At 43.9% G+C, this 25,965-nt stretch overlaps 1 protein-coding gene across 1 annotated transcript in view; it reads left to right on the top strand.

Annotated features, from left to right (window-relative positions):
- The window catches only part of LOC117517216 (septin-5-like), a 39,775-nt gene extending 16,978 nt beyond the window's left edge, over nucleotides 1-22,797 (top strand). The window contains exons 4-12 of the mRNA XM_034178159.1: nucleotides 7,164-7,250; nucleotides 8,205-8,328; nucleotides 8,417-8,551; nucleotides 13,515-13,632; nucleotides 18,627-18,728; nucleotides 18,823-18,919; nucleotides 19,018-19,180; nucleotides 19,397-19,499; nucleotides 22,399-22,797. Coding sequence (XP_034034050.1) covers nucleotides 7,164-7,250; nucleotides 8,205-8,328; nucleotides 8,417-8,551; nucleotides 13,515-13,632; nucleotides 18,627-18,728; nucleotides 18,823-18,919; nucleotides 19,018-19,180; nucleotides 19,397-19,499; nucleotides 22,399-22,470 — 1,001 coding nt within the window. The 3' untranslated portion in view covers nucleotides 22,471-22,797. The remainder of the gene's footprint in view (nucleotides 1-7,163; nucleotides 7,251-8,204; nucleotides 8,329-8,416; nucleotides 8,552-13,514; nucleotides 13,633-18,626; nucleotides 18,729-18,822; nucleotides 18,920-19,017; nucleotides 19,181-19,396; nucleotides 19,500-22,398) is intronic.
- The last annotated feature ends 3,168 nt before the right edge of the window (nucleotides 22,798-25,965 follow it).

Below are 25,965 nucleotides of genomic sequence, written 5' to 3'. Positions count from 1 at the left end.
CTCCTGGGCCGTCGGGAGCTTCGGGAGGGCCATGAAGTGGGCCGCCTTGGAGAACCGGTCCACTATCGTTAGGATGGTGGTGTTTCCCTGGGACGGCGGGAGGCCCGTGACAAAGTCCAGGCCGATATGAGACCAGGGGCGACGAGGCACAGGCAGAGGCTGGAGGAGGCCTTGGGCCTTGTGGTGGTCAGCTTTGCCCCTGGCGCAGGTGGTGCAGGCCTGGACGTCGGCTTCCATAGACGCCCACCAGAAGCGCTGCCGGACCACTGCCACGGTTCTTCGCACCCCTGGGTGACAGGAGAGCTTGGAACCGTGACAGAAGTCAAGGACCGCAGCCCTGGCCCCTGGTGGGACGTACAGTTTGTTCTTCGGACCGGTCCCCGGGTCCGGGCTCTGTGTCAGGGCCTCCCGGGCGGTCTTCTCCACGTCCCAGGTAAGGGCGGCCATGACAGTGGACTCGGGGATGATGGTTTCAGGGGGGTCTGACAGCTCGGTCTTGACCTCCTCTTCGTGCACCCGGGACAGGGCGTCAGATCGTTGGTTCTTTGTCCCAGGGCGGTAGGTGATCCAGAAGTCAAAACGCCCGAAGAACAGCGACCAGCGGGCTTGCCTGGGGTTCAGACGCTTCACGGTCCGGATGTACTCCAGGTTCCAATGGTCCGTGAAAACTGTAAATGGTACCGATGCTCCCTCCAACAGGTGTCTCCACTCTTCAAGAGCCTCCTTCACCGCAAGAAGTTCCCGATTGCCGACGTCATAGTTCCGTTCAGCTGGGGTCAACCTGCGGGAAAAGTAGGCACATGGATGGAGAACCTTGTCGGACTCCCCGCTCTGGGATAGCACGGCTCCTATCCCTGAGTCAGAGGCATCCACTTCAACAACAAACTGGCGCTTGGGATCGGGCTGCACCAGAACCGGTGCAGTTGAGAACCGGCGTTTCAACTCCCTAAACGCGGCCTCGCACCGATCCGACCAGGTGAAGGGGACTTTTGTGGAGGTCAGGGCTGTCAGGGGTCTAACTACCTGACTGTAGCCCTTGATGAACCTCCGGTAGAAATTTGCAAAACCGAGGAACTGTTGTAGTTTCCTACGGTTCGTTGGTTGGGGCCAATCTCTCACCACCGCAACCTTGGCCGGATCAGGGGCGATGGAGTTGGAGGAGATGATGAACCCCAAGAAGGACAAAGAAGTGCGGTGGAACTCACACTTCTCGCCCTTCACAAACAGCCGGTTCTCCAACAACCGCTGTAGGACCTGACGTACATGCTTAACATGGGTCTCAGGATCCGGAGAAAAGATGAGTATATCGTCTAGATATACGAAGACAAACCGATGCAGGAAGTCCCGCAAGACGTCATTAACCAATGCTTGGAACGTCGCGGGCGCATTGGTGAGGCCGAACGGCATGACCAGGTACTCAAAGTGACCTAACGGGGTGTTAAATGCTGTCTTCCACTCGTCTCCCTCCCGGATCCGAACCAGGTGATAAGCATTCCTAAGATCCAATTTCGTGAAAATTTGGGCTCCATGCAGGGGCGTTAACACTGAATCCAACAGAGGTAACGGGTATCGGTTGCGAACCGTGATCTCGTTCAGCCCTCTGTAATCAATGCATGGACGGAGTCCGCCGTCCTTCTTGCCCACAAAAAAAAAACCAGCACCCATCGGGGAGGTGGAGTTCTGGATCAACCCGGCAGCTAACGAGTCCCGGATGTAGGTCTCCATTGATTCGCGTTCCGGACGTGAGAGGTTGTACAGCCTGCTGGACGGGTACTCAGCGCCCGGTATCAAATCAATGGCACAATCGTACGGACGGTGCGGGGGCAGCGTGAGTGCCAGATCCTTGCTGAAGACGTCAGCAAGGTCGTGGTACTCAGCCGGCACCGCCGCCAGATTGGGGGGGACTAAAACCTCCTCCTTAGCTGTCACAGCGGGTGGAACCGAGGATCCTAAACACTCCCGGTGGCAGGTTTCGCTCCACTGAACCACAACCCCAGACGGCCAATCAATCCGGGGATTGTGTTTTAACACCCATGGAAAACCCAAAATCACTCGGGAGGTAGAAGGTGTTACATAAAACACAATCTCCTCCCTGTGATTCCCAGACACCACCAATGTCACTGGCTGAGTCTGGTGTGTGATTAGTGGAAGAAGGGTGCCATCTAGTGCCCGCACCGACAATGGTGACGGTAAGGCCACTAGAGGGAGTCCAACCTCCTTTGCCCATCTGCTATCCAGCAGATTCCCCTCCAACCCCATGTCCACCAGTGCTGGGGCGTGAAGGGTTAGATCCCCACTCAGGATCGTGACTGGGATTCGTGCAGATTTACGGGGTTTCCCCACGTGGGTATTGTGACCCACCCTTAGCCCAGTCTCTAAGGACGAGTGCTGCTGTTTTGAGTTTGCTGTTTGGGGCATTCTCTCTGTGTGTGCTCGGTAGAGCTGCAGAGAAAACACTCTCCATGGATCAGCCTCCTTTGTCTCTGATCTGATCGTTTTTTGGCCCTGCTCGTTTCCATAGCAACGTCAGCAGGGGGAGCTGTTGTCACATGGAGAGCCCTGGCAGTGGAGCGTGGGGAAGTCGGCTCCCTTTCAGACCCGGGAGGAAGAGGGACGGCTTGTGCCTGACCACGCCCTTCGTCTCGCTCCCGTCGGTGTTCTGTTAATCGGTTGTCTAACCATATAACCAGGTCGATAAGCCCATCTAAATCCCGCGGCTCGTCCTTCGCCACCAGGTGCTCCTTAAGGACCAGAGACAGTCCATTTATAAAGGCGGTGCGGAGCGCAACAGCATTCCAGCCGGCTCGCGCTGCCGCGATGCGGAAGTCGACTGCATACTTCGCTGCGCTCCGACGCCCCTGCCGTATCGACAGCAGCACACTTGAAGCGGTCTCGCCTCTATGAGGGTGGTCGAACACCTGTCGGAACTCCCTCACAAACTCAGTATAAACCGTTAGGAGCCGTGAATTCTGCTCCCAAAGCGCCGTAGCCCAGGCGCGTGCCTCTCCTCGAAGCAAATTTATAACGTAAGCCACCCGGCTAGCGTCTGACGCGTACATGACGGGACGCTGTGAAAAGACGAGCGAGCACTGCATCAAGAAGTCCGCGCACGTCTCCACACAGCCTCCGTACGGCTCCGGAGGGCTTATGTATGCTTCAGGGGAAGGTGGGGGGGTTCGTTGAACGACCAGCGGAATGTCTGTTTCTGGCACACGGTCAGCAGGAGGAGGTGCTGCAGCAGCGCCCGGAGCACGCACTTCCACCTGGGCGGTGAGAGCCTCTATCCTGCGATTGAGAACACTGCTCTGCTCGGTAACTAAGTCCAACCGAGCGGCAAAGGCGGTTAAGATGTGCTGCAGCTCACCCAACACGCCTCCTACTGGCGCCTGTGCACCTCGCTCTTCCATTGGCTGTTCAAGCGATGGTTGACGCCCCTCGGGATCCATGACGCTTGCCGAGAAATCCTGTTGTGAAAGTGACGTGACACGGACCCACAACAGGGGGCGTTAATGAACGGACAATGGATAAGCCAAAAGTAACAATTTAATGTTGTGAATCGCACAACAACGTACAGACAATAACAATATGGTGGACTGTCAATCATACACCAGGTGACGTGTGGGCAGGCTCGACGATAGAAGACGCCTGGAGAGAGAAGAGCCGGATCCCCACACAGCTTCCACCACCAACGGAGCTGAAGAACACCGGAGCCGCCAAGCCCTGCGCCCCAGGTGGCCGCTGTCTTCAGCAGTCAGACCCGGTACTGCTGGCAGAAAACAGAGACAGTCCAGATGAGTGTGAGTTTGCACACTCAGTAATCCCACAGTCTGTCTTAAGTAAAGGAGGGAGAACCTCCACCTCCAATCACACACACTCGTGCAGCTCCTGGTCAACCACTTATCTGAGTTGGGGTGTGAGGCGAAGCCGTCGCTGTCACACCAAACGCCAATCCTCCAGATAAGGAAACACTCCAGGAAAACGGCTGCAATAGAAGTTCAGGTTAAACACACACAGTGTCAGTCAGCAGAGAAATTACCTGAATGGTAGTTGATTTCTCGGCGGGGAGGTGGAGTTGCAGTCCGACCTTTATGGTGGTGGTGATGAGAAGTGAATGAGTGACAGCTGGTATGGATGATGAGTGACAGCTGTCACTCCTGGTTGCTCCGACGCCCTCTCGTGCTTGAAGCCTGCACTTCAAGCAAGGCGCCATCTTGTGGTGGTGGGCCAGCAGTACCTCCTCTTCAGCGGCCCACACAACAATTATAATGACTAAATGGATAATACAGTCTTCACTTCAATCAGCTAGATATGGTTTAAAAACACGTCTGGTTTCTAAAGTTAAGGATGACATGACTCATGGTCACCAATGTGCCAAAGCTCCAAAAAACTAAAATATTTCCTTTTCTTATCATGCATGCAGTATGATTGATTGACAAATCCCTTACTGCATACATTATTCCAGCGACACATGGTTTATACAGCTTTATATGGGGAGGCTGGGTGAAATATTTACCAACTCTCCTCATTATTTTGTTGCTTTGAAATGTGCCACAATCTGGAATGTGCCATCCACATAGTTTGTACCCTTTACTTTCTGTGCAACAATCAGGAATTATCTCAGGTTATATTAATACTGCGTGAAGACAAGTGTCTGTAGAAAAGGTGATCTGCACTGTTAATGTCTGGACATGGAGGCACTTAAAACACACTTTGCGTCTTTGACTCACCTATGTTGTGCATGAAATAGTCCACAGATCTAAATGCAGATTAAAATGACTACATAAGTAATCCAAACATATCTGTTTTTGAATGCATTACGCTTTTCACAAGGATCGCTTTTCAAATGTCTGCAGTGGAGATGCTTGTCTCGTTCTATATTCATGCCCCCCTCATCACAAAAGGTATTTCTCTCTCCAACCTCATGCCAGCTGCCGATACAGTGTGCCACACTGGGGCACAGAGATGGTACAACTGTGGCTCACCAAAATAAACAAGTCACTGCATTCTAGTGTTCCGGATCCTCTCTACAACTGATTTTCAGCCCACCACACATCACCAGCACCATGGCTGTGGAAACAGGATTTGGGTTGGGGGTACTATAGTGTGGTGTACTGCTAAGCCAACAAGAACACTTTCAAAAAGTCTACACATAATATTTAAATGGCACAAAGTTATGATATTTCATTTAAACCCCATACCCTGTAACAGGGTGAGGACAGCGGATACATGCACACACATACATGATCAACATGAACAAAAATCAGTCAATGCTAGAAAAACAGCGGGCATCAGTTACAGCAAACCTTAGCATTAGAGAATACTTAATGTGAATGAATTAATTAATTTATTTTGAACAAAGAAAACACAAAAAAAATGAAGAAAAATCCACAAATCAATCAATCACCATTTATTTCTATAGCCCTTTATAGCAGCCAGACAGTTTCCAAATTGCTTTACAGTAAGAGTCCCATTCAGCTTGGGACTCTGACGAGGGCGGTCGCATCTCCTCCACTCTCCCTTATCTCTGTTCTCTGCTTTAACCTTCAAGTCCCTACTTCACCAGACTGTGAATTCCTCAAATTATATTGGATTCTGGATCTATTGGACTACTATTGGATTAACCATGGAATTGATCAGCTGGTCTCTGAATGCTGTGACACCATTTTTTTCTACAAGAAGATCAGGACCGGGGGATCCTTCCTGCCCAGATGGAACATATCCTGCGGGCTATGTTCTCGACTCCTGGAGTTCCTGGCATGTGGCATGCTTGGCGCCTTTCTCCGTTGAGGACGTCAAGGATTTATTCATTTTTGGTCTTATGGTAGCAGGGATGGTACTTTTTGTCTTATGTGCTGCCCTGATCTACCGGAAAATTGGCAAGACAGCGGCATCAAGAACCACGGCCCTCGCTTGTCCGTCATGATTAACGAGGTTGGCAAGGCAGTGCATTCTCAGACTGCGATGACTCTTGAACTCAGACGCAAATTGGATGACATCTTGGAGCAGATGCGTGCCTTGAGGTGAAGTTGAAGATTTCAGAGGCCAAGGAATATTCTTAATTCATAATTGGGAATATTCTTAATTATAATTGGGATTTGGTTGTTCAAGTGGAACTGTTAAAAAGTGTTTTTCACTGCTCAAACCATAACACTACAGGCTTATCAAGCCTGAAGGTCAAATTGCCCGACTGTTTTCCCTCAAGAGGAATGTCTTCGGCCTGGGGATCATTTGGCTGTTTCTTATCTCAACTCACAAAGACAATAAACTGCTTTCACAGGACTGAAGCATGCTCCACCCCCCTCCTATCCCCAATCAATACCCCCCACTCCGGTGTCTGCTCACGTCACTCCTTTCCCCTTCTGTGGGAGTGGTGCAGTTTTAGCCCCCGTTACTCCCCCCAAGCCAATGGCGGCGCATCTCAGGGTTGCTGAGTGGCCTTCACCCACTTGCCTCAATTTGGATAACAGACTTCTTCAAACTTAGTGCACATAAACAATGTCAAATGTGTATGTACTGTCTTTAATTCTGATGTGTGCCATTATTACGGTAAACAAGTAATAATTGTGGACTAAATTGCTGTCTGAGGTAACTGGAGCGTAAACATAATTTCTCCACTGTGAGATCAATAAAGTATATCTCATTTAAAGTCAAAGCTCAAGAATTCACAAAAATAAAACAAACATACAATAGTGGTAAAATGGCACATAAAAACAACACGTCACAGCACCACTAAAAGCCAGTTTAAATCAATAAGTCGTGAGCTTTGATTTAAAAAGTGCTGGGTCAGAAATACTGCTTAAATCGGAATGTAACAGGTGCTATTATTTTTCAAAAACTTCGTCAAACATTACATTTTTGTATAAATGACAAGAGAACAATTTTAAATGTTTTAATGTTTGTTTAATTATTTTGCTGCTGTGACATCTGCTTTCCCAACACTCCTTCTTGCCACTGCTATGGCTGACACCCATTTTTTTTTTTTTTTTGTAAACGTCAAGTGAACGTGGCGCAGATACGTACAATATTTTGTCGTGAACCTGTGGTAGGATGGTTGTAACCCCTGGCATGACTGGGCCTTTAGAGGACAGCTGTTTGGTACATTGGTCTTTCTTAAAAGCTGAAATAAGTTATTTTTTATTTCTAAAGTGTTGCTGTCATTGCAGGAGAGTCTGGCCTCGGTAAATCCACACTGATCAACAGCCTGTTCCTCACAGACCTCTATAAAGACAGGAAGGTTCCAAATGCAGAGGGTGAGAATTCTAATTCGCTTTTATATTGGGATTAAACCACACAAACCGTACCGTCTCTTTATCTTTATGCTGGTGTAGCTTTATGCTGCAGTTACAGTTGTAGATGTATTTTACATACACTTTGGATAAAAACTTTCCAAGCCCTTTCCCCCATTATGTCAATCAATATGCTATGTTCATTACAAGAGCTATTTCCATATAAAGTCAATCTAACAAATCTAGATTTTGGAAATGAAAGAAATTGTCAAACAGGCTAATTTAAGATACATGTAACTTTAACCACACCTGCCCCTAGTTTTCATCATCCTTCCAACATCCATCAATCATCGAGGAGGTGGCAGTGTTTAGCAGGTGGCAGGTAGCTCTATGGGATATTAGTTAAAGAAAACAAAGTTGCTTTTAGTTTTGTTCTGGACCATCAATGTTCATCATTCATTTATCCATCTATTTATTCATTCACTACATTTTAGAGATTGCATGCCTAGAAGCCTAGGCACAAGACAGATTAATTTGAGTTTTTCTTCAGTATACATACAGTACACCAAGATGACTGTCTCTTTAATCCTAACCAGCACACATGGGGTCCAAGTGGACCCCAGAGATATATTTTTTATATATTTTCTAAACCAATATACTTATTCAGATGGAACATGGACCCCAGTGTACCAGTTAGTTACTGATGAGGGTTAAACAGCCTAATTTTGCTTAAAAATCTAAAAATCCAAAATGCACAGTCATAGATTTGAATGACTTTGGTGATGGTTTCATATAAAACCTCAAGGAACTGTACATGTGAAGCTAAAACACTGTTTTTATGAAAAGCCTGAAAAATTCCCTATATATACAAACATTAGGAGTTTTGTTGAGTCAATAATGATGTGGTTAATAAAATGTGCTTCCATAAACTATTCCATGTCTCCTGCCTACAGTTTGTTGTTTTTCTATGTGCTGCAGAACGGATCAGTCAGACAGTGGAGATCATTAAACGCACTGTCAGCATCGAGGAGAAAGGAATCAAACTGCAGTTATCCATCGTAGACACGCCCGGGTTTGGAGATGCCATCAACAACAGAGAGAGGTGAGATCACATCCTCGCACATCTGCACCTTACCCTTATGTAACTTAGACCCAATTTGACCCAGATCTGACCGGTGTGTTTGCACCAGCTGGAAGCCGGTAGAAGACTACATCGACCAGCAGTTTGAGCAGTACTTCAGAGACGAGAGCGGTCTGAATAGGAAGAACCTCCAGGATAACAGAGTCCACTGTTGCCTCTATTTCATCTCACCGTATGGTCACGGGTACAGCACAACAAACGCAAAAGTTTGATTTACAGTTGTGGCCCGAAGTGTACACATGCTCATCATGGGCACATGAATGTCATGGTAATTTTGGGTCACTGATGTAATGATGTCACTAAACTGTTCTTTTGCCAGGTTGGAGTGATTGAACAAAATACATCATTAATGACTTCACAAAACAAGAATTGGGTGTACAAGTTTGATTTTATTTTGGATCTTCTCTCATCCAGACAGGGTCAAAATTATACATACGGGCTTAAATATTTATATACATTTGCTTAAATCTTTTAATAAGTGGTGCTATAGGTTCTACATTTTTCAATGTGACAAGGCCAAGGCCTATTAACTCCTCATTAGTGATCATGATTGACTGCATCTGGCAGTTCCTCTTTGCCAGGAATAAAAAAGATGTGTTTGACAGCACTCATCGGACTGATCAAGACTCACAACAATGGGAAAGTTTAAGGAACTCAATTAAGATTGAAGAAGGGGAACTGCAGATTTACACAAAATGTGAAGGCCTCCTGGAGCCAGGGGCACCAAAAAGGGGAGAATAAGGAGAATTCTAGGGGCCCATGATTGACAGGGGCCCAGTGAGTCCCCTAATACAATTATAATACTGACAAAATAATATGACACTCAGTTATAAACTTACAATCACTCATATATTTTATTTACAATGCACTGGTAACACTAAGTTTATTTGTTTTGGAAACATTTCTCAACGCTCATCCCCTCTCTGTATTTACGTAAAATGGTTAAGTTCACCTGCTCCCTCAGACTGCTGCAGAAACTTTCACAGACAGTGAGTGCAGGAGGAAAGGCAGACAGTACAGAGAGAAAGAAAAAGAAAAGAAAAAAGCTTAGACAGGAGAAAAAGCAAAGGGTGTACAGAATATCACCCAGTTCTTTCATAAGCGAGGTGGGTCTGTGATTGAAAGTTCTGGAATGTTAGCCTGTTGTCTGTTCCTAACTTTGTCCATAAGCTAGCTCATTTTTTCCCATGTTAGCTTGTATTTCTGAAGAAAACTCTGGATTTATACATTTCACTGTTGTTTTTGTTAAATAATCAATGCAGGCAAACATTTAGCAAACTGTTCTGCTCAAAAAAAAAAGACTCATGTTCCAAACACACATCGGGAGCAGCAGCACGTGTGTCAGTCACCACCACCACCCCCCCACCACCCGCCCCACCTGACCAAGCCCAGGAACGCCCGAAGTCAGCAGCTGTGTGTTGAATTGATCGATTATTATGGAGAAAAATACACAAACTCACACACTCATCTTCAACCGCTTAGTCCAATTAAGGGTTGCGGGGGGCTGGAGCCTATCCCAGCAGTCATAGAGTGGGGATAGTTGGGGAGAACATGCAAACTCCACACAGAAAGGCCACAGGCAGGAATTGAACCCATGACCTTCTTGCTGTGAGGCAACAGTGCTAACCACTAAGTCACCATGCCGCCCGGAAGGAAAATAAACAAACAAACAAACAAAATAAAACAAAATTAAAAAATCGTTCTGAAATATTAAAAAAGCCTATTGTCTGTATTTATTTCTGAATCATTTTAATGGTTTAAAAAGCATCAGCTATGCCTGAAATATAATGTTTGGGCAGTAGTTTGGGACTCTCATCCCCCTGCTTTGCAGTAGGAACAGAGAACATTTATAGTGAGCGCAGACTGGGCGACCACTCTCAATCCAATCAGAGAAATGTTTACATTCTCTGGAAATCAGAAGATTAAATAGCAACAACCAGTCTCATATATGTATTTTTGTCAGTTTAGAGAGTATCAGTCTTGCAGCAAATAACTGACTCTAAATGAATTTCATTGTATTTTCAGTGCTTCCCCTACCAAGTAACTGTCAAAACACATTTTTGATAGTTTAAAATATTATTAAAATGCATGGATTTGTGCAAAACAGTATCAAAATTTTGCTATGGGGGAACCCAGTAAGACTTCTTTTCATGGGGCCCAAAATCCGTGGTGGCGACCCTGTCTGGAGCCATTTCTAAACAACTGCAGATTCCAAGATTATCAGTTCAAACAAGTGTATGCAAGTACAAGTTAGTCGAATATGTCGCCGCTTTGCCAAGGTCTGGGAGAAGACCCAAACTGTCACCCTCAGATGAGAGGAAATGGTTAGAATGTTCAGGTACAACCCAGGAACCACCAAGGTTCAGGTCTGCCATAAACTGGAAACTTCAGGAACACCATTGTCACTGTCCACAGTGAAGGGAGTTTTACATCACTATGGACTGAGAGGATGCCGACCAAGAAAGGAGCCCCTGCTCCAGAATCCACACTTTCAAGCTAGAATGAAATTCACAGCTACCCATATGGACAAGTCAAATGGCTTTTGGAGAAAAGTTTTATGGTCAGAAGAGACCATCTTTTTGAGCCACTGCAGTCTGCTTTTAGAAAATATCATTCCACAGAGACGGCTCTCACTAAAGTGGTGAATGATCTTCTGCTTGCAGTGGATTCAGACACCACTACAGTTCTGGTGCTCTTAGATCTCAGTGCTGTGTTTGATACCATGGATCATCATATTCTACTCTATAGGCTGAAGAATCATTTTGGGATTACTGGGAGTGCCCTTGCATGGTTAACGTCATACCTGACCAGTCGTACTCACTGTGTTTTGTACAATAACACTACCTAAAACCTTAGTAACATGAAATTTGGGGTTCTACAGGGGTCTGTCTTAGGCCTTCTGCTTTTCTCCCTTTATATAGCACCGCTTGAGTACATATTGTGGTGTTTTGGGGTTACCTTTCACTGCTCAGTTATACATGCTGATAACTACTGGTAATCTCATCCACATAAAATCCTTAGAAGATTGCCTTGCATCAGTGAGAAGCTGGATGTCTAGTAACTTCCTACTTTTAAATTTTGATAAAAGTGAATGATGGTTCTTGGTCCAGTGAGACATCAGCATCAATTTGACCAGTTAACGCTTAGCCGAGTCTCGTGTGTCATACATCATACTGACAAAGTCAGGAACCTTGGTGTAATTTTTGATTCTATGTTGTCCATTGACCTCCACATTAGAGACATTACAAGGACTGCTTTCTTCCACCTGCGAAATATAGAGAAGATTTGTCCCATCCTGTCTATGGCTGATGCTGAGACCCTGATTCATGGGTTTGTCTCCTCCAGACTGGACTACTGCAATGCTCTATTTTCTGGTTTACAGCAGTCCAGCATTAGGGCTCTCCAATTGGTTCAAAATGCTGCTGCTAGACTTTTGACACAAAGCAGAAAGTTTGACCACATTACACCCATTTTGGCATCTCTTCACTGGCTTCCTGTGCCTGTGAGATCAGATTTTAAGGTTCTGCTACTAACCTATAAAATTGTTCATGGACTGGCACCTCCCTACCTAGCTGACTTAATTGAACCTTACGTACCAGCCCGTGCTTTGTGTTCTCAAGGTGCAGGACTACTTTGTGTCCTTAGGGTGAGTAAAAAGTCTGTGGGTCACAGAGCTTTCTCTTATCGTGCCCCTGTTCTGCGGAATGATCTCCCTGCATCGAGAAAAAGTCAGATTCTGTAGAGACTTTCAAGTCCAGACTTAAGACACACTTATTTTCCCTTTCGTATGGCTTGCATAATGGCATAGTATGTTTCTATGCTTTTTACTCTTTTAATTCATTTTATTAGGAAAAGGAGCAGAACGCGGCCTCAACTTTATCTAAATTCTGGGTCTTTTAGTGAAGCTTAGGGTGAGTGGCCGGCGATCACCTTGCTTAATGCTGACAAATTACACTGTATTTGTTGTCTTTCTGATGCTTGATTCTGCTTTTTTCTTTTCTCTCTGTTTGAGGTGCAGCTCCATCCAGAGATGGGTGTGGTATCTGTTCTGGAAACTGTCCTGTGGACTGGGAACATTTCCTGTATGTTCATTTTGTGAATTGTTCTGTAATTTATGTGTGTAGCATGGCCCAAGCAGAGGGTCACCCCTTTGAGTCTAGTCTGCTTGAGGTTTCTTCCTCAGAGGGAGTTTTTCCTTACCACTGTTGCTCTGGGGGTTGGTAAGGTTAGACCTTACTTGTGTGAAGTGCCTTGAGGCAACCTTGTTGTGATTTGGCGCTATATAAATGAAAATAAAAAGAGACAAAGATTGAACTATTTGGCCACATTGATGAGAGGTGTGTGTGGATGAGTACAGGTGAGGCTTTCAAACTTAAGAACGCTGTACCAACTGTCAAGCATGGTGGTGTTAACATCATGCTCTGGAGCTGTTTTGATACCATTGGTACTGGTACATTGCACAAAGTGGATGAAATAATGTAGGAGGAGGACTACCTCCAAATTCTTCATCGCCTCAAATCAACAGCTAGACAGTTGAAACTTGGCCACAATTGGGTGCTGTAACAGGACAATGATCCTAAACACACATCAGAACTGGTTGTGCATTGGATAAAGCAAGCTAACATCAAGCTTCTGGAAAGGCCTTCTCAAAGGACCAACCTCAACCCTATTGAAAATTTGAGGACTACGTTCAAAAGCCGGGTCCTTGCCAGGAAATCAACCAATTTAAATTAACTCTACCAATTCTGCCAAGAAGAGTAGTCAAATATCCAGCCAAAAGTATGCCATAAGCTTGTTGATGGCCCCCAAAAGCATCTGGTCGAGGTGCAGTTTGCGAAGGCACATTGAAGCAAATATTAGTGTATGTATATACTGTATATATGTATGTATGTATTTGAGCCTGTATGTATGATGTTGATCCTGTGTAGATTAGACAAGATCTAAAATAAATTCAAATATGTGCACCCAATTCTTGTTATTTTGTTATTAATGATGTATGCTGTACAATCATTACACCCTGACAAAATAACAGTTCAGAGAAATCATTAACAGCCCAAAATTTCCATGACATTCATGCCCACAATCAATGTATCCAAACTTCTGTCTACAATTGCAAAACATCATCTGTGCATTTTCCCTTCCATCAGGCTGCGACCTTTGGATGTGGAGTGTATGAGGGCGTTGCATGAAAAAGTCAACATAGTTCCTGTGCTGGCCAAAGCTGACAGCCTGACTCCTACAGAAGTCTGCAGCAAGAAGATGAAGGTGTGATGATGAAAAAATACACACTCCTCCAACACCTGAGTGATGTTCTTTCATGATCACAAGTTCAACCCACAAAATGAGGCTTTATTTTTTTACCCATATATACGATGCATCCAGGAAGTATTCACAGCGCTTCAGTTTTTCTACATTTTGTTATGTTACAGCTTTATTCCAAAATGGATGAAATTCATTTTTCTTTTTCTCAAAATTCGAGACGGAAGCCACCCTTTAGTACATGGCAGCCCACCTGGAGCCAAAAGGCACAGACAGGGGTGTAGCACCAAATTCTGGGCCCTAGTTACTAGCGATATTGAGCCCCCCCCCCCCCCCCACACACACACACACACACACTGTTGTGCTCTTTTTTATCAACGGAAACACCAAATTTCTAATACGTAGTCAAACCAGGTCTACATCATGTATACCTTAGAACACACATGGGAGTCAGAACCCTTTTTAAAGTTGGGGGAACAATATTGAGTTGGGGGGTCTGGGGGACCAAACTGCAGCATTTTCTAGAAAAATGGTGCAATTTGGTGCATCCCTGTGCATTTTAACAGAGATATACCCCAGTGTTAACTTGACTACAAATTAGGGTTTGGGATATAAAATCTACAGTCACAGCAAAAATCTAATTTGACACAATTTTCCAAAATAAGTAACTAAATAAAAGTAAGTGTAATTCAGCACTTAACAGTGTGTAATTCCCTTTGTGAAGAAAAAAAAATACATAATACAATATTCTACAATCAAAACATTAAAGAACAGATTACCCATCTTATGGTCAATGTCATTCAGTAAACTCAGTCCATATTAATAACAAACATACTTTCAGAATATTATGAAGTAATATAAAATAATGTCATAATAAAAATGACATATTTTATAAACCTGTATTTGATAAAAAAGAAGGTAATTCCTGTTATTTCTTAACAATATCAGACTGAATAAATCAATGCAGTATATTTGTGTTTGTTAAAAAATAAGGAAAAAGGTTAATTCAAATTATATACTCTCTACATTCATACCATAACAGTCCTATTCTTATTCTGTATACTTTGTAATTTTCTGTAATATTATATAGTTTGTATAGTCATCTTCTATCTGTCCCTCAGTTCCTGGGACTACAAAGACACACCATTTATTAGGTAATCCTAAAAAGCAAATAGACAAAACAGGAAAAAAAATGTTGTAAAGGTTACTAAAATTTAATTACATTTTAGTTAAATAATTTGCTTGTAAAGTGGCTCCATAAGCTCACCTTCACTAACATCCTCGTTGCTTGTGTTCTTTTATGGTTTTGTCTTTTTATTGTGTTTTTAAATTTTTAATTTGATTTTCTGTTTTTATTATGTTGTGTGAAGCACCTTGAGCACATCTCATTGTGAATTGGCGCTATATAAATTAATAAATTTGATTTGATTTGACAAGATGAGGGACCAGAACCTGGACCAGCACCTGCTGCTTTGTCTGAAACTAAAGACCATGAGGTTCATAATGTTAATATTACATTCTTATAATACATTTTTAGTATTGCAAAAAGTTTAACCTATTTGTGTGTGTTTTTGTAGGCAGATGAGTGTGTGCAGCTGGACTGTGGTCATATTATATCCCACAGAAGACAGGCAGGCTAATGCATGTTTTTTGTGTCATTGTAATAAAACAGACTTTTCCAAATCTGCTCATATATAATGAAAAGGAACAGCACTAAATGCACGCAGTTATTTTTAGCATTTGGGTAATTAATTTGCCATAAATGCGCTAACAACCAGTGGAAAGTCAGGGGAGACTGGATCAAGACATTTGATTTTCTTGCAGCAGAAGTAAGCTGTCCTGCTCCTGCCCTGCTCCTGCCCTGCTCCTGCCCTGCTCCTGTCCTGCTCCTGCCCTGCTCCTGCCCTGCTCCTGTCCTGCTCCTGTCCTGCTCCTGCCCTGCTCCTGCCCTGCTCCTGACCTGCTCCTGCCCTGCTCCTGCCTGCTCCTGTCCTGCTCCTGTCCTGCTCCTGCCCTGCTCCTGACCTGCTCCTGTCCTGCTCCTGCCCTGCTCCTGCCCTGCTCCTGTCCTGCTCCTGCCCTGCTCCTGCCCTGCTCCTGTCCTGCTCCTGCCCTGCTCCTGACCTGCTCCTGCCCTGCTCCTGCCCTGCTCCTGCCCTGCTCCTGTCCTGCTCCTGTCCTGCTCCTGCCCTGCTCCTGTCCTGCTCCTGCCCTGCTCCTGCCCTGCTCCTGCCCTGCTCCTGTCCTGCTCCTGCCCTGCTCCTGCCCTGCTCCTGCCCTGCTCCTGTCCTGCTCCTGCCCTGCTCCTGTCCTGCTCCTGCCCTGCTCCTGTCCTGCTCCTGCCCTGCTCCTGTCCTGCTCCTGTCCTGCTCCTGCCCTGCTCCTGCCCTGCTCCTGTCCTGCTCCTGCCCTGCTCCTGTCCTGCTCCTGCCCTGCTCCTGTCCTGCTCCTGTCCTGCTCCTGCCCTGCTCCTGTCCTGCTCCTGACCTGCTCCTGCCCTGCTCCTGCCCTGCTCCTGTCCTGCTCCTGCCCTGCTCCTGTCCTGCTCCTGTCCTGCTCCTGTCCTGCTCCTGCCCTGCTCCTGCCCTGCTCCTGCCCTGCTCCTGTCCTGCTCCTGCCCTGCTCCTGCCCTGCTCCTGTCCTGCTCCTGCCCTGCTCCTGACCTGCTCCTGCCCTGCTCCTGCCCTGCTCCTGCCCTGCTCCTGTCCTGCTCCTGTCCTGCTCCTGCCCTGCTCCTGTCCTGCTCCTGCCCTGCTCCTGTCCTGCTCCTGCCCTGCTCCTGCCCTGCTCCTGCCCTGCTCCTGTCCTGCTCCTGCCCTGCTCCTGTCCTGCTCCTGCCCTGCTCCTGTCCTGCTCCTGCCCTGCTCCTGTCCTGCTCCTGTCCTGCTCCTGCCCTGCTCCTGCCCTGCTCCTGCCCTGCTCCTGTCCTGCTCCTGTCCTGCTCCTGCCCTGCTCCTGTCCTGCTCCTGACCTGCTCCTGCCCTGCTCCTGCCCTGCTCCTGTCCTGCTCCTGCCCTGCTCCTGTCCTGCTCCTGTCCTGCTCCTGTCCTGCTCCTGCCCTGCTCCTGCCCTGCTCCTGTCCTGCTCCTGTCCTGCTCCTGCCCTGCTCCTGCCCTGCTCCTGTCCTGCTCCTGCCCTGCTCCTGTCCTGCTCCTGCCCTGCTCCTGCCCTGCTCCTGTCCTGCTCCTGTCCTGCTCCTGCCCTGCTCCTGTCCTGCTCCTGCCCTGCTCCTGCCCTGCTCCTGTCCTGCTCCTGCCCTGCTCCTGTCCTGCTCCTGCCCTGCTCCTGCCCTGCTCCTGTCCTGCTCCTGCCCTGCTCCTGTCCTGCTCCTTTCCTGCGTGTCGTCACAGCAGCCACGCTGTGCTCCGTGTCCCCCTCCCTCCCTTTCCATGTGGGGGGAGATGAGCAGAGCTGCGGCTGCTTGTTTAGTTATTTTGCCACCAAAACCGGCGTGGGTTTATCGTGTCTGTCCCTGTTAAACTGTTAAGTTTATATGTCCTCAGTGCTGATATTAGCAAGTTTCCTGCGTGCACGTTAAGATAGTTTTCGAGCTCACCATTTCTCAAAGAATTTGGTTAGCAGCTGTTTTCCCTTAGTTTTCTTTTTCGCTTCTTTTTTGAAATCCGGACTTTGACTTTTTTTTTTGTTTTTTTTGTTTTTTAGTAAAGACGTCTTATTTCAGCCTAAAAACCTCTCCTCATGCTGTCAGAGCCCATTTGGGATGTGTGTCTGTGTGTATGTGTGTGTGTGTGTTGGGGGGGGGGGGGGTGCTGCCTGTGCACCTGGACTAAACCATTGTAAAACTGTGCAGGGGTGGAAGGGCCCTCAGAGATCTTTCAATACGAGTATTATTGTTAGAGCAGAATTATGTTTCGCAACATTTATACATTCATTCTAATTATATTTTTTTACAACATGAGTTGTATGGACATTAATAAAATGCAACACAAAAATGTATTTAATGCCATTTCTTTGTGGGCCACCCCCCCATGCTCTGGGCCCTGGGTACATAGTACCCTTTACCCCCCCAGTCCGACGCCCCTGATTACAGACATCTCAAACAAGCTGTGTCAGGCTGAAATGTGTCAGGAACCTGGACTCAAAAAGACCGGACACAATTGTGAGACACACACAGAAGCTTAGTGTGTAAAAATGGATTTACTGAAAAGCCAGCCAAAGGTCAGTACACAGGTAGGGAAGCCAAAATCAAAAATACAAATATCCAAAATACAAGACTAAGTCGAGGTAAAAAAAAAAAGGCAAAAGGTTCAGTACACGGCAAAAAAACAAGATCAAGAATTATGAGGAAAAAGGCTGGAACGAAACCACAAGGAAGAACACACTGGCAAAGATATGAAGGAAAACAGAGGGGTAAGATAACAGGTGTGATTAGGACAATGAGACTCCAGTGTGGGAGATCAACCAGGAAGAGGGCATGGCAAACAAAAGAGACAAGACACACACAGACCCAACCCCAAACACAAAACAAGAGAAAAACAAAGCAGACAAAACTTGAACATAGGGAAAAATATAAACATGAATACAATGAAAAATACAAAAACCCACACATCAAATCACCACATACATGACAAAATGCTGCTTTAAGGAGAATCCCTGTGAATACACATAGAATCATGGGACTTTCAAGAAGTTGCACATTAAACATCAAAAACACATTAAAATGTAAATGATAGAGGAAAGTAATATGTACAATATGACCCCTTTAATGATAATCTCATTTGATTGACAACCACTTTCACTTAAAAACTGTCCCTTGAATGTTAAAACCTAGTTTAAAAAAACCACAAGAATTACAATTTTTTGTCACACTTGTTCCATCTTTTGACAAAACAAACCCTTTAGAGGCAACTCTGGGGTTAACCTTCATCCACACACATTTGTTGGAAACCAGACAAAGGACCTGGGAGGAGTCGGGGAACAGACAAACTCTTCTTATATGATGATGCATGAGTGGGTTGTTGTTTTTTTTCCACTCATAGATCAAAGAGGAGATCAAGCACTTTGGGATCAACATCTACCAGTTTCCGGAGTGTGATTCAGATGAGGATGAAGAGTATAAAAAACAAGACCAGATTCTCAAGGTTCTTCAGTTTCTTCAGATTAATTTCTCATGGTTGAATGTGCCACTTTATTTATTCGTTGCCATATTGTTGTTTCTAAATAAATAACCTACAGGACAGCATCCCATTTGCAGTTATTGGAAGCAATGTCCAGCTGGAGAACAAAGGCCGCAGGTTCAGGGGTCGGCTTTACCCGTGGGGTGTGGTAGAAGGTATTAGAAACCTTGTGTTAGATTTGTCATTTTTTTCTCTTGTACACGCATGTTTTTAGTCCTATGTCTCTACTGCTGCTGGTTGTGCTCTGATCCAGTGGAGAACCCAGCGCACTCAGACTTCCTGCTGCTGAGGAACATGCTGGTGAGGACACACATGCAGGATCTGAAGGACGTAACGCAGGAGATGCACTACGAAAATTACCGAGCTGAGTGCATCCAGAGCATGACACGCATGGTGGTGCAAGAAAGGAAGCGCAGGTGAGGCGAGGCGCTTTAACGTTTACTAGTTACTATATTTTAACTGCAGTGACGATTGTGCACATCTGTAACTGAATTGTTATGGAGCCTAGAAAGAAAAGGATTACCATAGTTGTAGAATTAAAGTTTTATACAGACAGCTTGAAGTAAAAAGGAAGTAAGAGTGAACGTGCAGCACGCGTGCAGATACTTCTTTCGTGTGTATGTGGATTTTAGTTTGCGTGAGAAGTTTCAACAAGAGAGCAGAACAGATTTTCCTCTGCCGCTGGCTGCTGTTGATGCAGAGAAGGAAAGACTCATCTTTGAAAAAGACGAAGAGGTGTGTTTCACTCTCTGACTTCCTCACTTCAAGCACTCATTCATTTTCTGTCAAGCAGGTTCTTGTTGCTTGCTCATAAGGTTGTTAAATCAGCAAGATATCTCAAAAAGTAATGAATGGATTTCTAAGAAATTTAGTGGAAAGTAGACTATGAGCCAAGTAATAACTGGTTACATTTTGATGCAGAGCTGGAGAAAAGGGGCAGATCTTGCCTTTGGCCTTTAACCTCAACTCCTTTGGTGCTGAACTTACCTTTGGTCTTTTACAACCCCTGGCAAAAATTATGGAATCACCGGCCTCGGAGGATGTTCATTCAGTTGTTTAATTTTGTAGAAAAAAAGCAGATCACAGACATGACACAAAACTAGTCATTTCAAATGGCAACTTTCTGGCTTTAAGAAACACTATAACAAATCAGGAAAAAAAAATTGTGGCAGTCAGTAACGGTTACTTTTTTAGACCAAGCAGACGGAAAAAAATATGGAATCACTCAATTCTGAGGAAAAAATTATGGAATCATGAAAAACAAAAGAACGCTCCAACACATTACTAGTATTTTGTTGCACCACCTCTGGCTTTTATAACAGCTTGCAGTCTCTGAGGCATGGACTTAATGAGTGACAAACAGTACTCTTCATCAATCTGGTTCCAACTTTCTGTGATTGCTGTTGCCAGATCAGCTTTGCAGGTTGGAGCGTTGTCATGGACCATTTTCTTCAACTTCCACCAAAGATTTTCAATTGGATTAAAATCCGGACTATTTGCAGGCCATGACATTGACCCTATGTGTCTTTTTGCAAGGAATGTTTTCACAGTTTTTGCTCTATGGCAAGATGCATTATCATCTTGAAAAATGATTTCATCATCCCCAAACATCCTTTCAATTGATGGGATAAGAAAAGTGTCCAAAATATCAACGTAAACTTGTGCATTTCTTGATGATGTAATGACAGCCATCTCCCCAGTGCCTTTACCTGACATGCAGCCCCATATCATCAATGACTGTGGAAATTTACATGTTCTCTTCAGGCAGTCATCCTTATAAATCTCATTGGAACAGCACCAAACAAAAGTTCCAGCATCATCACCTTGCCCAATGCAGATTCGAGATTTATCACTGAATATGACTTTCATCCAGTCATCACCAGTCCACGATTGCTTTTCCTTAGCCCATTGTAACCTTGTTTTTTTCTGTTTAGGTGTTAATGATGGCTTTCGTTTAGTTTTTCTGTATGTAAATCCCATTTCCTTTAGGCGGTTTCTTACAGTTCGGTCAGACGTTGACTCCAGTTTCCTCCCATTCATTCGTTTTGTTGTGCAGTTTCGATTTTTGACATATTATTATTTTAAGTTTTCTGTCTTGACGCTTTGATGTCTTCCTTGGTCTACCAGTATGTTTGCCTTTAACAACCTTCCCATGTTGTTTGTATTTGGTCCACAGTTTAGACACAGCTGACTGTGAACAACCAACATCTTTTGCAACATTGCGTGATGATTTACCCTCTTTTAAGAGTTTGATAATCCTCTCCTTTGTTTCAATTGACATCTCTCGTGTTGGAGCCATGATTCATGTCAGTCCACTTTGGGGATGAAAATTTACAGGGTGATTCCATAATTCTTTCCTCAGAATTGAGTGAGTCCATATTTTTTTCCCTCTGCTTGGTCTAAAAAAGTAACCGTTACTGACTGCCACTATTTTTTTTCCTGATTTCTTATAGTGTTTCTTAAAGCCAGAAAGTTGCCATTTGAAATGACTTTAGTTTTGTGTCATATCTGTGATCTGCTTTTTATCTACAAAATTAAACAACTGAATGAACATCCTTCGAGGCCGGTGATTCCATAATTATTGCCAGGGGTTGTATTCTGATTCCTTTGATCCTGCCCATGAGCCTTGATCTCAACTCTTTTGATCCTACCTTTGAGCATTGGGCTTCATTACTATGATCATGTCCCAACTATTTGATTTGGACTACTTTGACACAGCATTTGATATTTGATTTAGACTCTTTTGAGCCTCTATTTGATGTTTGATTTTGATTCCTTTAATCCTACATTTGATACTTGATTGACTCTTTTGACCCAGACTTTGATCTTTTATCCTGTCTAGTCTTTGATCACTGATCTTTACTCATTTAATCCTGCCTTTATCAGAGGTTTTGATGTTGCCTTTGATATTTGACCCTGGTCACAGGGCAGAGGTGGGATGAAGTCACCAGCAAGTCACTCTCAAGTCATGAATCGGCAAGTCTCAAGTGTCAAGTCACGTCCCAAGTCTCAAGTCATAATGACCACCCACTGTTTGCAAGCTGACTTGAGACGTCCCACCTCTATCTGAGCTTTAATCTTTTAATCCAATTCCTTTGATTCTGCTTGATTTTGATGTTTGCAAGATCAAAGCAGTCATCGTCAGCAATATAAAAAAGCAGTATTAGACTTTGGCAGGGACATGCAGTCTCTGATCATGAGTTGTTGGTCCCAATTACAGAGTTATCAATAATCAGAATACACATTCAGCAATCAGGATAGGATCCACTCATTGTTGAGTTAAAAGAATCAAAGTTGAGGAATGAGGATCAAAGCTCAGTATCAGATTAGTGATCAGGAGTAATAGTCTGGATCAAAGATCTGCAATCAAAGCTTTGTGATCAGGATCAAAGATCAGTGATGATGAACAACAATCAGGCTCAAAGCTCAGCGATGAAATACAGAACAGGAAAACAGAATTACAGCAACTAGGGTCTGAGAATGTTATAGAACCAAGAAATAACACTCTGACAAAGAAAAAGGGCAGTTAAAGAGGGAACTGTTCAACTTTGGTACGTTAGCATTTTGAGTGTCCTTTGAGCTCATTCAGTTACAGAATGATCAGCATTCCTTTCTCCTTTTTCCTGCTCTGCAGCTGAGGAGAATGCAGGAGGTGTTGGAGAGGATTCAGGATCAGATGCAACACAGCCAGAAAGGCAACTGCTGATTGTCCCCGATACCTCCGGGCGAAAAGACAAACAGAGCAGCACAAAAAAAAAGTTAAGTCTGACAGTCGAAAGACTGGAGTGGTTGTTCGAAAAACAATCTACAGGACAATGATGCTGCAATTCATTTGCATTTCCATTTGCATTCTTCTGGAATACGTCAGGAATAACAATGACACCTAGTGGCTGTAGCAGACAATGACCTTTGAAATTTGATAAACTCCCATTTAAAAGTACTTTTTAATGCTTTTTTAAAATTTCATCGAGCTGGTTTTTGCTGTTTTGTAACATGAAATTGTAAAAATATCAATAAAAGCTTTTAAACTCCAGTTCATTCTTGTTTTGATACCCCCCCCACACACACACACAAAAAAAACAGGATTAAGAAGTTGTGTTGTAAATGTAATAAGATTTATTAAGAATCTTTATTATTTCATCAGCATAATTCTTCATCAGTAATAATTCTTCTCCATTATCATTGCTATTTAAAAGAATGAACAGTTAGATCGAAAAGGCAGCCCAAAGTGTACAGGCGATATATAACTTAAAACTTTCTCCATAGGGAAAACATGTTTTTATATTTATATATAATATCAGTGTAGCATGAGGTCCGAGATCTTGCCCCTGTTATACAGTATTGTACTTGGTCCCAAATAAAACAAACAAAAGACCCTTTGATAAAAGAAATTAAGAGCAATCTACATGCAAAAAACAAAAAAAAAACAAAAAAAAAACGAAATTGTGGTTTTAAAATTTGATACACTCGTATGCCAAAACATGCATCACAAATATACAAAACTTTCATACGTACAAATATTACAAAACTCAAATTTAATATTAGACGTCATCAAGAAAAAGGGCTTTTTTTGCGCACCACCCCAGCATTTTTTCCACCCACTCTGTTTCAGTCCATTTCATGAAATGGAAAGGGGGGGTGTTTAAGAAACATTTTGCATTTTTTTCCTCTTCCATTCTCTCAACATGTACGTGTTTTGCCAAAGTTGTCACAGTGTTCAGGAAAACTGAGTATAGGCACACACGATAGAGGCCAAACCATAAATCACCTCTGGGTTCAACAATAACGCGCGCGCGCGCACACACACACACACACACACACACACACACACACACACACACACACACACACACACACACACACACGGCAAGCTGTTTAAAAGAAAACACTGAGCCATGCTACAGGTGCAGTAAGAGTATAGTACAGAATATAAAACTTACTGAACAGTCACATATACAGACACAGCAGAAGAGGAGAGAAGCAGATCCACGCGACATTGATTAAATATAGACTGATGATGAATCAACACGCTGTAGGATGTGACACGTACAAGCTGGCGAGAAAGCAGTGAAGCTTTTTGCACGTATAAACACAAACAAACACTGGTGCCTAAATATTTTCTCATGGGAAAGTCTCGTCAGGAAACTATTTTATATTTTCGCTGAGCAGTTTTGCTAGTTTATCCCTGTTTAGTTTATTCCAGATTAACCAAAGCTTGTGCTGTAACACTGGAGTGAAGCAGCAGAGGGAGCTGTTGCTTTGAAGTAAAGCATCTGAACACTAATATTGCTCTGCAGCTGTTACAGAAAAGTTGCATCAGATATGGAAAGAAGAAAACCCAAACTGTTGTAAATAAGAAACCAGCCCATGACAGACAACATTTAAATGTTGAGTTACTTATGTTGATTTCTGCCAAGCTTGTCTAGATGAAAATACTAGATGATGGAAATTTTGGATCGCTCTAATATTGTCCAAAATTACTGCATCAGAAATAACAATAAAAAAAAAATACATCCAAGTCTTCTATTGCACATGTATGTCATGTTGTGAGCTGGATGCTTCCCTTCAGGGGGATAGAATATTTGTTCACAGTCTGAGTTGAGGTTTTGTTACACGGCTAGAATAGCAATTTACATTCAGACAAACGTATTAACAGATGAGTTGTTTAAAGACAGGAAAAGAAAGTTTGTGAACGGTATTGGCAGATACTTGAAAAGTGGTATTGTGTCATCTTTACTTAAAGATACAATCTACTGCTCAATTTAAAGTGATTCTTTAAAGTTATTTTGAGGGGAAAAGCACAATAAACTGCAGACGTTAACTTTTCCAGGAATTACTGGATTTCAGGTTTGCAGCGCCTCACTATTTATACCGAACATTGCTATGGTGACACCTGATGGGCCATTTAAAAAAAATTAAATGTGTTAATTTTTTAAAAGTCAATTAGCAGTGACCGTCATCATGTGTCCCTTTTTCAAAATCAGCCCTCTACAAAGATGCTAAAGCTACCCATGGCTGATGCTGACCTTTGAGTTAACCACTGTTTGTGACAGTCTCCACGCGTCAGTCATCTAGTAGTTAGCACCAGCCATAGAATGGTATATAGAAGATATAAGGCAGACGCATACGTATGGCGACTGTATCAACATGGAGCATCAATCGCCATGACCAAAGAGGGCAAGAAGCAACACAACAGTGTTTCTAAAGTCCCATGTATGTAAATTACACTTAATTTCAAACTGATCACAGAAGCCTGTTCACTCAAATTCTCCCAACTTTATCAAGGTTCCACTGTTTTCATGACTGTAGTGCAAACATAATTAAACATTATGACCCTTTTTCTGTTCCTTCTTATTTAGTAATTTAAAATAATGAATATAATTCTTCTCAAAGGATGGGGAGTGGATGCCAGGACCCCACCACCCTGCAATCAGCAACGAAGCCGAACTAGTAACCTGACAGGCCTTTCTGCCCTTAATTTATGTTGCTGCTATTGTGCATGTCAAAAGATGCCAACATGACCCAAAATAGGAGGCTCATTGGTCATCACATGTATGTATCAGAATGCAAAATTTCAGCGCTTAAGGACTAATTTTTTTTGGAGTGAGCTATAGTTGCAAATTTTGTGGATCCACTGTTTTATGGACTCATTAGTCCCATGCTTGCTCTAAATGCAGGGAAAATTAAGGGTTTAAACATGTTAAATGTAACAATAACCTGCTGAACATTATTTCATAATCGTGTTACATAGCACAGCATAATTATTCATATAAAACCATAACACTTGCTACATGTTCAGCACACTATATATAAATTGCTGTATTATTATTACTGGGAGTCCAAGCACACTGATCCTACATCCCCCTCAGTAAATAATGACAAGACTCACTTTGATAAAAAAAATAATACTTTCCCTGCTGTTGTTCTAACAAAAGCAAACACACACATGCGGCATGTTTATGACTGAAACACAGACACACCACAGAGAACACACTAACTTCTGCTCAAAGTTTGCCCTTTTTGATGATGACGGCTTGGTTTCTTTGTCAGCAGATTGGACATGTGCTGACTCTGCCCTCTATCTTAATGACATACATCTCTCCAGCATCAACCAGTAACCACTAACAGTTTGTGTAACACAGCCCACGAGTAGCTAAACATGCCATGCCAACATAACAACAGCTGGTATAAAGAGTAGTAT

Source organism: Thalassophryne amazonica, chromosome 9 (genome assembly GCF_902500255.1).
Source record: "Thalassophryne amazonica chromosome 9, fThaAma1.1, whole genome shotgun sequence".
Classification (NCBI taxonomy): Eukaryota; Metazoa; Chordata; class Actinopteri; order Batrachoidiformes; family Batrachoididae; genus Thalassophryne; species Thalassophryne amazonica.
This window is presented reverse-complemented; position numbering and strand designations above follow the sequence as displayed.